The sequence below is a fragment of the Aotus nancymaae genome, unplaced genomic scaffold (genome assembly GCF_030222135.1).
Source record: "Aotus nancymaae isolate 86718 unplaced genomic scaffold, 86718_ANA_hifiasm-v0.15.2.pri h1tg000049l, whole genome shotgun sequence".
Taxonomy (NCBI): domain Eukaryota; kingdom Metazoa; phylum Chordata; class Mammalia; order Primates; family Aotidae; genus Aotus; species Aotus nancymaae.
The window spans coordinates 11678358-11692696 of record NW_026988463.1 but is presented as its reverse complement, the minus strand read 5'-3'; the positions used below and the strand labels follow the sequence as shown (position 1 = coordinate 11692696).

General features: G+C 47.1%; 1 protein-coding gene and 1 non-coding gene across 2 annotated transcripts; one reads left to right on the top strand and one right to left on the bottom strand.

Annotated features, from left to right (window-relative positions):
- Positions 1-1825: 1825 nt before the first annotated feature.
- Positions 1826-2308, bottom strand: LOC110567725 (nucleoside diphosphate kinase A-like). Its single transcript, XM_064362872.1, has one exon. It carries the CDS (start codon positions 2282-2284, stop codon positions 1826-1828), a length of 459 nt encoding a protein of 152 aa, XP_064218942.1. The 5' UTR covers positions 2285-2308.
- A 4098-nt stretch (positions 2309-6406) lies between these two features.
- LOC135269201 (U6 spliceosomal RNA) lies at positions 6407-6512 on the top strand. Its single transcript, XR_010337492.1, has one exon. It is a non-coding gene; the product is annotated as a U6 spliceosomal RNA (small nuclear RNA).
- Positions 6513-14339: the final 7827 nt, after the last annotated feature.

The following is a 14339-nucleotide window of genomic DNA, read 5'->3' as shown; positions in this document are numbered from 1 at the left end:
GATGATTCTGTGAGTCCATACGCAACTCAACCCGAGTGTCTGACACCTCTGCCAGCTTCTACAGATGATGATTTTTGAAAACCACGGACATCACCACTCAAGTGTCTTCTGACACCTTTACCTTCTTCTCCAGATGACCATCTTTGGAGACACAGACACCACCACTTGAGTGTCTTCTGGCATCTCTACCACCTTCTCCAGATGGTCATCTTTGAAAACTATGGACACCACCACTCGAGTGTCTTCTGGCATCTCTACCACCTTCTCCAGATGATCATCTTTGAAAACCGTGGACACCACCACTCAAGTGTCTTCTGACACCTTTACCTTCTTCTCCAGATGACCATCTTTGGAGACACAGACACCACCACTTGAGTGTCTTCTGGCATCTCTACCACCTTCTCCAGATGGTCATCTTTGAAAACTATGGACACCACCACTCGAGTGTCTTCTGGCATCTCTACCACTTTCTCCAGATGATCATCTTTGGAAACCATAGACATCACCACTCGAGTGTCTTCTGACACCTCTACCACCTTCTCCAGATGATCATCTTTGAAAACCACGGACACTATCACTCGAGTGTCTTCTGACACTCCTCATGACCTCTCAGCCCTCAGCTACCTCCTTCCCCTAGGTTTTCTCTAGTACTTCGGCCACCTCCTTCACTTCGCTGACCTGCTGTCTCAACCGACACTCAACCTTCACCTGAGTGTCCTCTCAGACTTCAACCACTCCTCTAGTCACGTGGCCTCTGAGACCTCGACCAACACCTCTAACAGCACCACTTGATGTGTTGATTCGAATGGTATAAAGTAATTTGTAAAAAAAATTCATCTCTTCTTTTTTGAGTGAATAGAAAGAAATGTCACAGATTGTACTGCAGGGCTTTGAAGTACAAGGGTAACACCGGCTGAGATCCTGCTCACTTCTCTCATGTTTCTGAGAGTACACAGTCGGTTGCATTATTTCGTCATCATGAGTTTGGCAGCAGGTATCTCTTGTAGATAAAGACATATTTTTTATTTTTTGTGGGGACAGAGTCTCACTGTGTCACTCAGGCTGGAGTGCAGTGGTGCAATCCTGGCTCAGTGCAACCTCCATCTCCAGGGTTCAAGTGATCCTCCACCTTAGCCTCCAGAGGAGCAGCTGGGACTACAGTCATGCACCACCACGTTTGGCTTTTTTTGTTTTTGTTTTTGTTTTTCAGATGAAGTCTCACTCTGTTGCCAGGCTGGAGTTTAGTGGCATGATCTTGGCTCACTGCAGCCTCTGCCTCCCAGGTTCAAGTGGTTCTCCTGCCTCAGCTTCCCAAGTAGCTGAGACTACAGACTTTTTAACTTTTTGTAGAGACCATGTTTTACCATGTTGCCCAATTAAAAAGGCCACCCCCGATGGCTCATGCATGAAATTCCAGCACTTTGGGAGGCCGAGGTGAATTGATTACCTGAGATTAGGAGTTTGAGACCAGCCTGGCCAACATGGCAAAACCCCATCTCTACTAAAAATAGAAAAAGTAGCTGGTGTGGTGGTGGGCTCCCATAGCCTTGGCTTCTTTCTTCTTTCTTTTCTTTTTTTTCTTTCCTTCTTTCTCTTTCTTTCTTTCTTTTTTTTTTTTTTTTCCCTATGAATCCTCTGTTGGGAGGAAGCATTTTAATCTGAGGTAGGGGATGGTAACACTGTACAGGGAGCACTCACAGCTCCAAGAGTTTCCCTTCAAATTATGAAGAAGCTCCTGTAAATAACTAGATTTCCTACAAGCTGGTCCTCTGCCCATGGGAAGGAGGAGAAATGAATGTGAAAAGCATTGTGGTCTGCCGTTTGGTCATTCATAGATCCAGTTATAAGCACAGCTCTTGTAATCTACCAGTTCCTCAGGGTGAAACCACAAGCCGATCTCCTTCTCTGCACTCTCCATGGAATCGCTGCCATGCATAATGTTCCTGCCGACTTGTATGCCGAAGTCTCCACGGATGGTCCCAGGCTTGCAGTCTGCAGGGTTGGTCTCCCCGAGCATGACTTGGCCTGTCTTCAACACGTTCAGCCCCTCCCAGACCATGGCAACTGCCGGCCCAGAGTGCATGTATTTTACCAGGCCGGCAAAGAATGGACAGTCCTTCAGGTCGATGTAGTGTTCCTTGAGAAGGTCTTCAGAAGTTTGCATGAATTTCAGACCAACAAGGCGGAATCCCTTCTGCTCAAAATGCTTGATGATCTCTCCCACAAGACCCCGCTGGACCCCATCTGGTTTGATCGCAGTGAAGGTACACTCACAGTTGGCCATGGTCCCCTCCAGCTGCTTGGCCTTGAACTCTCTTTCTTTCTTTTTCTTTCTTTCTGTCTTTCTTTCTGTCTTTCTGTCTTTTTTTGTTTCTTATCTTTCTTTTGGTCTTTCTTTCTTTCTTTCTCTTTCTTTCTGTTTCCTTCCTTCCTTCCTTCTGTCCTTCCTTCCTTCTTTCCTTCTTTCTTCTTCCTTCTCTCTCCTGAGATCTCACCACTGCACTCCAGCCTGGGCAATAGAGAGCTTCTGCCTAATAAATAAATAAATAAATAAATAAAAAATAAATTAAAAACAAGAATGACAATGATATCCTGACATCCACAATGGACTGAGACCCTGCCATGATTATGGAACCCTGTGAACCCTCTCAGCAAACTTAGCAGGTGAGAGGGCTCTCACCTCACAGAAGAAACTGAGGTGCAGGGGGCAACAGTGTCTTGTCCAAGGTCACTGGGGTCTGCACTGGAGCCCACACCTCTTGATCCCAGCCCAGTGCATCTGTCGAGGGAGCCAGCTCCAGACATAAGCCTGCTGGGGCCTGCCCAGTGCAGTTCCAGGAGTCCCTCGGCCCACCACACTCTCTACATGTCCTCAGGGGTCCCTGCCCAGATGGTGTCAGGGGCCAGTGAGCAGGAGACCCAAAAGCTGCATAGTGGGCACAGAGGTAAAGACACAGAGACAAGGAGAGGGAAGGAGTTTTGCCCAGGGTCACCCAGCCTGTCAGTTTCCTGAGGTTGCAAGTAACAGGTTACAAACTCAGTGGCTTCAAACAGTAGCAATTGATTTCCTCAGAGTTCTGGAAGCCAGAAGTCTGAAATCAAGGTGTCAGCAGGGTCCTGCTTCCTCTAGAGGATTGAAGGGAGCCCAGATCTCCCCCAGGGAGCCCCCAGGGCAGGGTGTGCTCTAACTTTTGGTCATTTCTGTTCAGTAGTCTTAGGACTTACACCGTCTATTTATTTATTTATTTATTTATTTATTTTATTTATGAGATGGAGTCTTGCTCTCTTGCCCAAGCTGGAGTACAGTAGTGTGATCTTGGCTCACTGCAACCTCCACCTCCCAGGTCAATCAGTTCTCCTGCCTCAGCCTCCTGAGTAGCCGGGACTACATGTGCCACCACATCTGGCTAATTTCTGTATTTTTGGTAGAGACAAGGTTTCACCATGTTGGCCAGGCTGGTCTCAAACTCCTGACCTCAGGTGATCTGCCCACCTTGGCCTTTCAAAGTGCTGGGATTGTAGGTGTAAAGTGCTGGGATTGTAGGTGTGAGCTGCTGTGCCTATCTAGGACTTAAACAGCTTAGAGGTTTTATTTGGGCTGGAGTAGAAACACAACACAGGTATAACTTCAACATGTCAGCGAATTCAACAATGTGGGATTTGAGAATTCAGTGGGAGAAGAACAAGTTCATAGCTATTTCTGCTCAAAGATCCAACTGGCTAAACCCATTGCTGCTCCACAACTAAGGCAGACACAGCAGAAATGGAAACACCCAAACCCCACTGATCACCTGACTTCTTTCCTTCCTTCCTTCCTTCCTTCCTTCCTTTCTTCCTCCCTTTGCTTCCCTCCCTCCCTTCCTTCCTGTTTTCCCTTCCTTCCTTTTTGAGACAGGGTCTCACTCTGTTACCCAGGGTGGAGTGCAGTGGTGCGATCTCAGCTCACTGCAACCTCCGCCTCCAATGTTCAAGTGATTCTCCTGCCTCGGCCTCCTGAGTAGCTGGTATTAGAGGTACCCACAACCATGACTAGCTAATTTTTGTATTTTTAGTAGAGTCTGGGTTTCACTATTTTGGCCAGTCTGGTATTGGTCTTTTACCTGGTGATCCGCCTGCCTTGGCCTCCCAAAGTGCTGGGATTACAGGTATGAGCCGCTGCCCCCATCCTCACCTGAGTTTCTGGGAGGCAGAGACTGGCTGCTGTGGGCTCAGAGCTCCTGATCTTCTCTTCCTTAGGGCCTCAGGTTCTCTTTGCCTCTGATGGGCCTAGCCATTCTTTCTGAGACAGCTCAACAGGTGCCAAGACCGGAAGATTGGAGGGAATGGTACAGAGAGAGTGAAGTGAAGTGGTCAGCTTCTGTGCTTAAGCTTAGTGGCTTCAATAAAATTCCTAATTTTACCAGGCGTGATGGCTCACTTCTGTAATCCCAGGACTTTGGAAGACTGAAGCGGGCAGATCACCTGACATTGGGAGGTCAAGACCACCGTGACCAATATGGTGAAACCCCATGTCTATTAAAAATACAAAATTAGCTGGACGTGGTGGTACATGCCTGTAATCCTAGCTACTTAAGAGGGTGAGACAAGGGAATCACTTAAAGCCGGGAGGCAGAGGTTGTGGTAAGCCAAGATCGCACCATTGCTCTCCAGCCTGGGCAACAAGATCGAAACTCTGTCTCAAAAAAAAAATTCCTAATTTCCAGATCCAGCCTTCCCACTCCTGCCTCCCAGCCCTCACTGTGAAGCTGCAGGCTCTCATTGGGGAAAGGCTGGTTGATCACCTCTTGGACCTGGTAGCAAAGTTGAGCACAGAGACTGTGTCTAGGTAGAAGCGTCTCTTGGGGAAATGTTGACAATGAAGATGCTATGGGCTGAGCCACCCACACAGTCCTGAGGTAGGGACCAGGCAGTGGGTGAGTCAGAAGTGCTGCCTGGCTGAACATGGTGGCTCACACTTGTAATCCCAGCAGTTTAGAAGGCTGAAACAGGTGAATCACTTAAGCCTAGGAGTTCAAGACCAGCCTGGGCAACATGGTGAAACCCATCTCTACAAAAAATACAAAATTTACCTGGATGTGGTGTGTACATCTGTAATCCCAGTTACTTGGGAGGATCACTTGACCCAGGGAGATCGAGGCCATGGTGATCCGTGATTTGCACCACTGCACTCCAACCTGGGTGGTAGAGCAAGACCTTGCCTCAAAAAGAAAAGAAAAGGCCAGGTGCTGTGTCTCACACCTGTATCCCAGCACTTTGGGAGGCTGAAGCAGGCGAATCACTTGAGGTCAGGAATTCGAGATCAGCTTGGCCTGTCATGAAACCCCATCTCTCCTAAAAATACTAAAAAAAAAAAAAAAAAGCCAGGCATGGTGGTGGGTGCCTATAATGCCAGCTACTCGGGAGGCTGAGACAGGAGAATCCCTTGAACTCCACAGGGAGAGGTGGCAGTGAGCTGAGACTGTGCCACAGCACTCCAGGCTGGGTGACAGAGCAAGATTCAGTCTAAAACAAAATAATTAATTTTAAAAAGATAAACTGTGACATAGCACATTTCTATAATCTGTCTCAAAAAAAAAAAAAAAAGTTGACTGGGCACAGTGGCTGACGCCTGTTATTTCAGCACTTTGGGAGACCAAGGTGGGCAGATCACGAGGTTAGGAGATTGAGACCGTCCTGGCTAACATGGTGAAACCCTATCTCTACTAAACATACAAAAAATTAGCCTGGCATGGTGGCACACGCTTGTAGTCTCCGCTACTCAGGAGGCTGAGGCAGGAGAATCACTTGAGCCAGGGAGGTGGAGGTTGCAGTAAGCCAAGATCGTGCTGGTGCACTCTAGCCTGGGCGACAAGAGCAAGACTCCAGCTCAAAAAAAAGTCCAGCCTGCCTGTGCGTGAACTGCTCTTCCCCACACCCCACCCCAAGCAGGCTTCAGAACATCATTCTCCAGCAGCCAATTTGTCCTGACATGGGTGGGCTGACTTGCAACAGGCAAGTGAGCTTGTTTTCCTCGGGAGACACACGGGGGAGTCCCTGGTTCAGCACATCCTCTGCCTTGCCCAGCACAAAGCGGAAGATGGAGGTGGCTCCACTGTTTTTAGCCCAAGGCCCTTGATGCCTGTGTGTTGGCTTCCTCTGCATCAGACTAGTCAGTCAGGTAGAGGTTTCCCTCCCACTGGCAAGATGGGGCCAATCATTCCTGCTGGTCCACCTGGGAGTAACAGCAAAGGTCTCGAGCTTGGCTTAGGCTCCAGGGCTCTCCCAGGTCCTCAATGCTGTCCATGGCCTCACCTTGACCTTGAGCACAGCATGACTGCAGGAGGAGTGCTGGTTGAGCCGGGTGCTTCCTCCAGTCCAATTTCCACTGGCCGACAGGAAGGGCTGCTCAAAATCAGCAAAGCTCACTGTGCTCCCTTTGACAGCACATATGCTAAAACTGGAACGATACAGAGAAGATTAGCTTGCCCCTGTGCAAAGATGCCACAAAAATGTGTGAAGTGTCCCATATAAAAATAATAATAAAAGGCCAGCACGCGGTGGCTCACAACTATAATCTCAGACTTTGGGAGACCAAGGTAGGTGGATCATTTGAAGTAGGAAGTTCGAGACCAGCCTGGGCAACATGACAAAACCCTGTCTCTACTAAAAATACAAAATTAGCCAGCCATAATGGTGGGTGCCTGTAATCCTAGCTACTTGGGAGGCTGAGGCAGGAGGATCACTTGAACTTGACCTTGAGACATAGAGGTTGTAGTGAGCCGAGATCATGCCACTGCACTCCAGCCTGGGTGGCAGAGCAATACTCTGTCTCTAAATAAACAGACGATAGAACAACACAAAATAAACTATGACTTGGCACATTCCTATAATCACATCCTATTGATGTGGTAGCAATGAGCAGAGATTGCTGCCATGGCATTCCAGCCTGGGAGAAAGAGAGAGACTCTTGTCTCAGAAAAAAAAAAATTTGTCATCATTGTCATCCTCATATAAAATCAGCAAAGCTAGCGATACGCTTCTGCACGAGGCCAGGAATCACGGTGATTTCCCTATGGTTTTCTGGGATCACCGGGTCTCTCTCTGCAGGGTCCAGGAGGTAGAACCCTGTGTAAGCAGTGAGGGGAAGGGCAGTTCTCCACACAGAGGCTGCTTGCTTTCTGGGGACCTATTTCCTTTCTCTGCTCTGTTCTCAGAGTTGAACCATCCCCACCCCAGACTCTGTCTTTCCAGGTCTCACCTTCCCTCCCTCCTGCCTGAGCAGAGCTCTGTTCTAGAACCTGGTCTGTCTTTGACCCTTTGTTGCTCCTCTTCCCACCAGCATGAGGCCTCATCCTTTCCTGGTGGAGCTCTACGTAGAGCAGTGACAGGGAGGGCCCAAGGCCGGCCCCGGGTGCCTCCTCCCTTGAGCACAGGAGTCACCCCAGCCCGATGTCTGGGCTCCCGGCATTGTGTGCATGTTCCCTGGGGAGGGAGGGAGAAAGCTGTGAGGTTTTCCTGTCTGTTTCCCCAGGCCTTTCTGAGGCAGAGCTGATCCCTCTCTGGCTTCCTGACCTGCCGCTGTGGGCCTGCGTGCAGCAAGTTCCTTAGGATGAGCCGGCTGAACCTGCAGAGACGTCCTGCTGAGCACCTCCTCAGAGAAGGCAGCAAACCCATAGGCAGAAAGAAGGACAGTCAGCACGTGTGTATGTGCGTGTGTGTGCTGAGGTCGGGGAGGCATATGGGGATGTTTTCATTCTCACCCAGACTTTGAATTGTTTTTGTTTGTTTTTGAGACAGGGTCTCACCCTGTCACCCAAGCTAGAGGGCAGTGGTTCAATCATACCTCACTGCAGTCTCGAACTGATGAACTCAAGTGATCCTCAGATCTCAGCCTCCTGAGTAGCTTGGACTATACTTAGGCACCACCATACCCAACTAATTTTTTATTTTATTTTTCGTAGAGATGGGTTCTCGCTTTGATGACCAGGCTAGTCTCAAAACCTTTGGCTTCTAGCAATCCTCCTGCCTTGGCCTCTCAAAGTGCTGGGATTACAGGTGTGTACCATTACCTATGGCGAGATTTCTATCAAAGGGAATATTTATAATAGAGAAAGCATAACAAAATTTTTTTCTTTTCTTCTTATTTTTTTTTTATTGAGATGAAGTCTTGCTCTGTCACCCAGGCTGGAATGCAGTGGTGCCATATTGGCTCACTGCAACCTCCATCTCCAGGGTTCATGCAATTCTCCTGCCTGAGCCTCCTGAGTAGCTGTGATTACAGGTGTGTGCCACCACACCTGGCTAATTTTTTGGCATTTTTAGTAGAGACAGGGTTTCGTCATGCTCACCAGGTTGGTCTTGAATTCCTGATCTCAGGTGATCCACCCACCTTGGCCTCCCAAAGTGCTGGAATTACAGGCATAAGCCACCAGGTCTGGCCAATTTTTTTCTTAGAACAAGTGATTAATAAAGTATGACATGAGGCCGGGTGCAGTGACTCAAGTCTGTAATCCCAGCACTTTGGGAGACTGAGGCAGGTGGATCACTTGAGCAGAGGAATTCGAGACCAGCCTAGCCAACATGGTGAAACCCCAATGCTGCTATAACTAGAAAAATTATCTGGGCATGGTCGTGCACACCTGCCCCGTTACTTGGCAGGCTGAGGCATGAGAATCACTTGAACCCAAGACGTAGAGGTTGTAGTGAGCTGAAATCATGCCACTGCACTCCAGCTGGGTGACAGAGCAATACTCTGTCTCTAAATAAATAGATGATAGAACACACAAAATAAAATCAACTATGACTTGACACATTCCTATAATCACATCCTATAAAGCAATTTAAACTGATAAGCCCATAGTGTACTATGCTTAAGAATGGGTTCTACCAACCGGACTGGGTTTGAATTCAAATTCTGCCACTCACAGTGTGCATAACTGTGAACAATTTGATTTTCCTCCCTGTACACCTCAGTTTCCTCATCTATAAAAAGGAGATACTAATGGTACTCATTCATAGGGTTGTTGATGATTAAAACAATTAATGCATGCAAAGCACTTAAGACAATGCTTGTCACATAGTAAGTGTTCAATAGATGTTATTATGTAATGATATAGGGGAAATTCATCTTCTTTAAAAAAGTCCAAGTGCAGGAGCAGTTCTCTTAACTGAGACTAACCTAACCAACATTTACCTCCAATTCCCTATAAAACATATGATGGGCCAGGTGCAGTGGCTCACTCCTGTAATCTCAGCACTTTGGGTGGCTGAGGCGGACAGATCACGAGGTCAGGAGTTTGAAACCAGCCTGACCAACATGGTGAATCCTGTCTCTGCTAAAAATACAAAAATTAGCTGGGTGTGGTGGCACATGCCTGTAATACCAGCTACTCAGAAGGCTGAGGCAGGAGAATTGCTTGAACCTGGGAGGTGGAGGTTGTGGTGAGCTATCTCGCTACTGTACTCTAGCCTGGGCAACAGAGCGAGACTCCATCTTAAATACATACACACATATATATATATATACACACACACACGTATATATGAGTGATGCTAACAGCCTATTGACTGCTATGTCCAGTGGATTATTAATGGGAAGCCATTTGAATTAACCAACCAATTTCCAATTCCCTTAATACAAAGTTTTTAAAAACGGACTCTGCCATAGCAGGTAAAGATCCTATCTTTGTTCATTAAAAATGTCAATATATGCAATCAAAAAAATTCAGGGCCAGGCACAATGGCTCATGCCTGTAATCCTAGCACTTTGGGAGGTCAAGACAGGCAAATCACCTGAAGTCAGGAGTTCAAGACCAGCTTGGCCAACATGGTGAAACCCAGTTTCTACTGAAATAAAAAATTATCCAGGCATGATGGCGGGTGCCTGTAAGCCTAGCTCCTCAGGAAGCTGAGCTGGGAGAATCGCTTGAACCCGGCAGACAGTGGTTGCAGTGAGCTGAGATTGCGCCACTACATGCCAGCCAAGGTGGCTGAGTGAGAATCCATCTGAAAAAAAAAAAAATTATGGAAGGATATTTATACCCAATAATACTGCCTTTTCAAAAGTCTTAAATTGAAAAAATAAAATAAAAATCTTAAATTGGCCAGGTCTGGTGGCCCATGCTTGTAATCCCAGCACTTTGGGAGGCTGACACAGGAGGATCACTTGAGGCCAGGAGTTCCAGACCAGGCTGGGCAACATAGGGACACCCCATCTCTACAATTTTTTTCTTTTAATTATCCAGCCATGGTGGTGTATACCTATAGTCCTAGCTACTCAGGAGGCTGAGGCAGGAGGATTGCTTGAGCTTAGGAGTTTTAGGCTACAGTGAGACATGATTGCACCACTGCACTCTAGCCTGGGCAAAAGAGCAAGATCCTATCTTTAAAAACAAAAAATCTTAAAAGCACATGAGACCCAGATGTCCATCAGCTGATAAACATGTTTTTATTTTTATTTTTTGTTTTACTTTTTGAGATGAGGTCTCACTTTGTCACCCAGGCTGGAGTTGCAGTGGTGTGATCTTGACTCACTGCAGCCTCTACATCCTGAGCTAAAACGATCCTTCTGCCACGGCCTTCCAAATACTATGATTACAGCCATGAGCCACCAAACCAGGCCCTAGATTTTTCAAATGTGACATATCCATGCAGAGAAAGCTTATTCTGCAATAAAACGAAGTACTGTTACGTGCTATAACATGCATGAACCTGAAAAATGTTATGCTATGTGCAGTCACAAAAGAGCACATTCCATTTATGTGAAATGACTTGAATATGAAATAGATTAAGGATTGCCTAGGTCTGGGGAGGATGGAGGGATTGAGTGGTGATAGCTAAAGGGTATGAATTTCTTTTTGGGGTGGTGAAAATGATCTAAAATTGATTATGGTGATGGTTGTACAACTGTGAATATCCCAAAACCACTGGATTGCACACTTTAACTGGAAAGATTGTAAGGTGTATGAATTATATCTCAATTTTTCAAAAGCTATGAGAGCTGTTTACATGCTACTTTACCAGCAACTAGCATTTAAGTTCAATACGATGACCAAAGTAGCAGCAGGGGAAGGTTTCAGAGCTCCTATTTGAAGAGCAATGTTATTATAATACGGATTTACTTATGCCTAATATAAGATGCCCAGAGAGTTACCTACTCTAGCATGAACTCTCGAAAGTATCTGCATTTTGGTGAGGTTTTTATTTTTCCTTTGAGACAGGGTCTTGCTCTGTCGCCCAGGCTGGCACTGCTCACTGCAGACTCAACCTCCAGGGCTCAAATGATCCTCCCACCCAGTCTCCCCAGTAGCTGGGACCACAGGTGCTTCCCACCCAGTACAAACACTGCCTAGGTAGTGTTTGTATTTTTTTATAGAGACAGGGTTTCACTGTGTTCCCAGGCTGGTCTCAAACTCCTGGTCTCAAGCAATCCTCCTACTTTGGCCTCCCAAAGTGCTGGGATTACAGGCATGAGCCATCATGCCCGGCCAGAGAATTTTTAAAAATACCAATGCATGGGTTTCACTCCCAGCCATTCTCAATGAGTTGGTCTGGAATGGGGCATGGCATCAGAGGTCTTTAAACTCCCCAGATGATTCTATTTTTAGTTTTATTTTTTAAAAGTAAGTCAAATTTAGCTGTGCAGATGATGCTAGTGGGACACCAAAGTTGACCTTTATTGCTGCAGATGCACACAACTTGGAGCCTCACTGATTTTTGTCATTGTTTTGGTTTTGAGGACCAAGACCCTGTCTCAAAAACAAAACAACGACAAAAATCAGGGTCTCGGTCTGCAGCCCAGCCTGGATTGCAATGCCGTGATTGAGGCTCACTGCAAACTCTGCCTCTCAGGTTAAAGTGATTCTCCTGTCTCAGCCTCCCGAGTAGCTGGGATTAAAGCGTGCACCACCACGCCTAGCTAATTTTTGTATTTTTAGTAGAGGTGGTATTTCACGATGTTGGCCAGGCTGGTGTCAAATTCCTGACCTCAGGTGATCCACCCCCTTTGGCCTCCCAAAGTGCTGAGATTACAGATGTGAGCCACTGGGCACAGCCTATTGATTGAATTAAGAAAAAAAATGAATTTACGGTGTAAAAATGGTAACCTTGAGAATCCAGGCTACTTTCATTATCTAATTAAGATAGTACCTATGCCTTTTAAAGGTTCCTCAGAGAAGTGTGATACTTTTCTTGTAGGCATCTAGCTGATTTCTTGAAGGTAGTTCTGTCCTAAGGTAATACCAGGTAAGTGAAAATGGAATTAAAAACTAAATGTGGCCTGGCGTGGTGGCTCATGCCTGTAATCCCAGCTACTCAGGGAGGTGGGAGGTGGGCAGATCATGAGGTCAGGAGATCAGGACCATCCTGGCTAACATGATGAAACTCCGTCTCTACTAAGAATACAAAAAAATTAGCTGTGCATGGTGACATGTGCCAGTAATTCCCAGCTACTCAGGAGGCTGAGGTAGGAGGATCTCTTGAACCCGGGGGTGGAGGTTGCAGTTATCTGAGATCGCACCCCTGCACTCCAGCCTGGGCAACAGAGTGAGACTCCATCTCAAAAAAATAAATAAATAAAAGGGCCAGGCGTGGTGGCTCATGCCTGTAATCCCAGCACCTCAGGAGGCCGAGACCAGTGGATCACCTGAGGTCAGGGGTTTGAGACCAGCCTGACCAACATGGAGAAACGCTTTCTCTACTAAAAATACAAAAATTAGCTGGGCGTGGTGGTGAGCGCCTGTAATCCTAGCTACACAGGAGGCTGAGGCAGGAGAATCACTTGAATCCGGGAGGTGGAGGTTGCAGTGAGCAGAGATCTCACCGTCGCACCCCAGCCTGGGTAACAACAGCAACAAGAGCAAAACTCCATCTCAATAAATAAGTACAAATGAAGATAAAAATAAAAATAAAATAGGCTAGGTGCGGTGGCTCACGCCTGTAATCTCAGCATTTTGGGAGGCTAATGTGGGCGGGTCAGGAGGTCAGGAGTTCGAGACCAGCCTGGCCAACATGGAGAAACCCTGTCTCTACTAAAAATACAAAAAATTAGCTGGGCGTGGTGGTGCATGCCTGTAATCCCAGGTACTTGGGAGGCTGAGGCAGGAGAATTGCTTGAACCCAGGAGGTGGAGGTTGCGGTGAGCTGAGATCATGCCAGCCTGGGCAACAAGAGCGAAACTCCATCTCAAAAAAAGAAAGAGGCTGGGCAAGGTGGCTCACACCTGTAATACCAATCCCAACACTTTAGGTCAGGAGTTGGAGACCAGTCTGGTCAACATGGTAAAACCCTCAGCTGTACTAAAATTACAAAATTAGCTGAGCCTGGTGGTGCTCACCTGTAATTCCAGCTACTCAGGAGGCTGAGGCTGGAGAATTGCTTGAAGTGAGCCAAGATTGCACCATTACACTTCAGACTGGGTAACAGAGTGAGACCCTGTCTCAAAAAACAAACAAAAAACCACATTCCTTTTTAGCTTTAAGTATCGTTGCTTAGAAAAGTATGGTCTAAAGACCAGCAGCACTGGAACCACTAGGGAGCTTGTTAGAAATACTGAATCATGGCCGGGCGTGGTGGCTGGTGCCTGTAATCCCAGCACTTTGGGAGGCCGAGGCAGGTGGATCACCTGTGGTCAGGAGTTCGAGACTATCCTGGCCAATATGGTGAAACCCCGTCTCTACTAAAAATAGAAAAAGTAAGGCCGGGCGCGGTGGCTCAAGCCTGTAATCCCAGCACTTTGGGAGGCCGAGGCGGGTGGATCACGAGGTCAAGAGATCGAGACCATCCTGGTCAACATGGTGAAACCCTGTCTCTACTAATACAAAAAATTAGCTGGGCATGGTGGCACGTGCCTGTAATCCCAGCTACTCAGGAGGCTGAGGCAGGAGAATTGCCTGAACCCAGGAGGCAGAGGTTGCGGTGAGCCGAGATCGCGCCATTGCACTCCAGCCTGGGTAACAAGAGCGAAACTCCGTCTCAAAAAAAAAAAAAAAAAAATAGAAAAAGTAGCTGGGCATGGTGGTAGGCCTCTGTAATGCCAGCTACTTGGGAGGCTGACACAGGAGAATCCCTTGAACCTGGGAGGGAGGTTGCAGTGAGCCGAGATCAAGTGAAACTCCATTTAAAAAAAAGAAATACTGAATCACAGACAGAATTAGAATCTGCCACATCTTAACAAGATTCCCCCAGGTGATTTTTGTGAATGTGAAAATTTGAGGAACACTGCTGGTCTAGCTGGCCTTTGAAACCTTATTGTTTTATTCTTTTTCTTTTTGTTTGTTTGTTTTGTGAGACAGAGCCTCACTGTGTCGCCCAGGTTAAAGTGCAGTGGTGCGATCTTGGCTGACTGCAACCTCCACCTGCCA

What these genes read in the sequence shown, in the direction of transcription:
- LOC110567725 (XM_064362872.1), bottom strand. Translation starts at nt 2,284, where the DNA reads ATGGCCAACTGTGAGTGTACCTTCACTGCGATCAAACCAGATGGGGTC.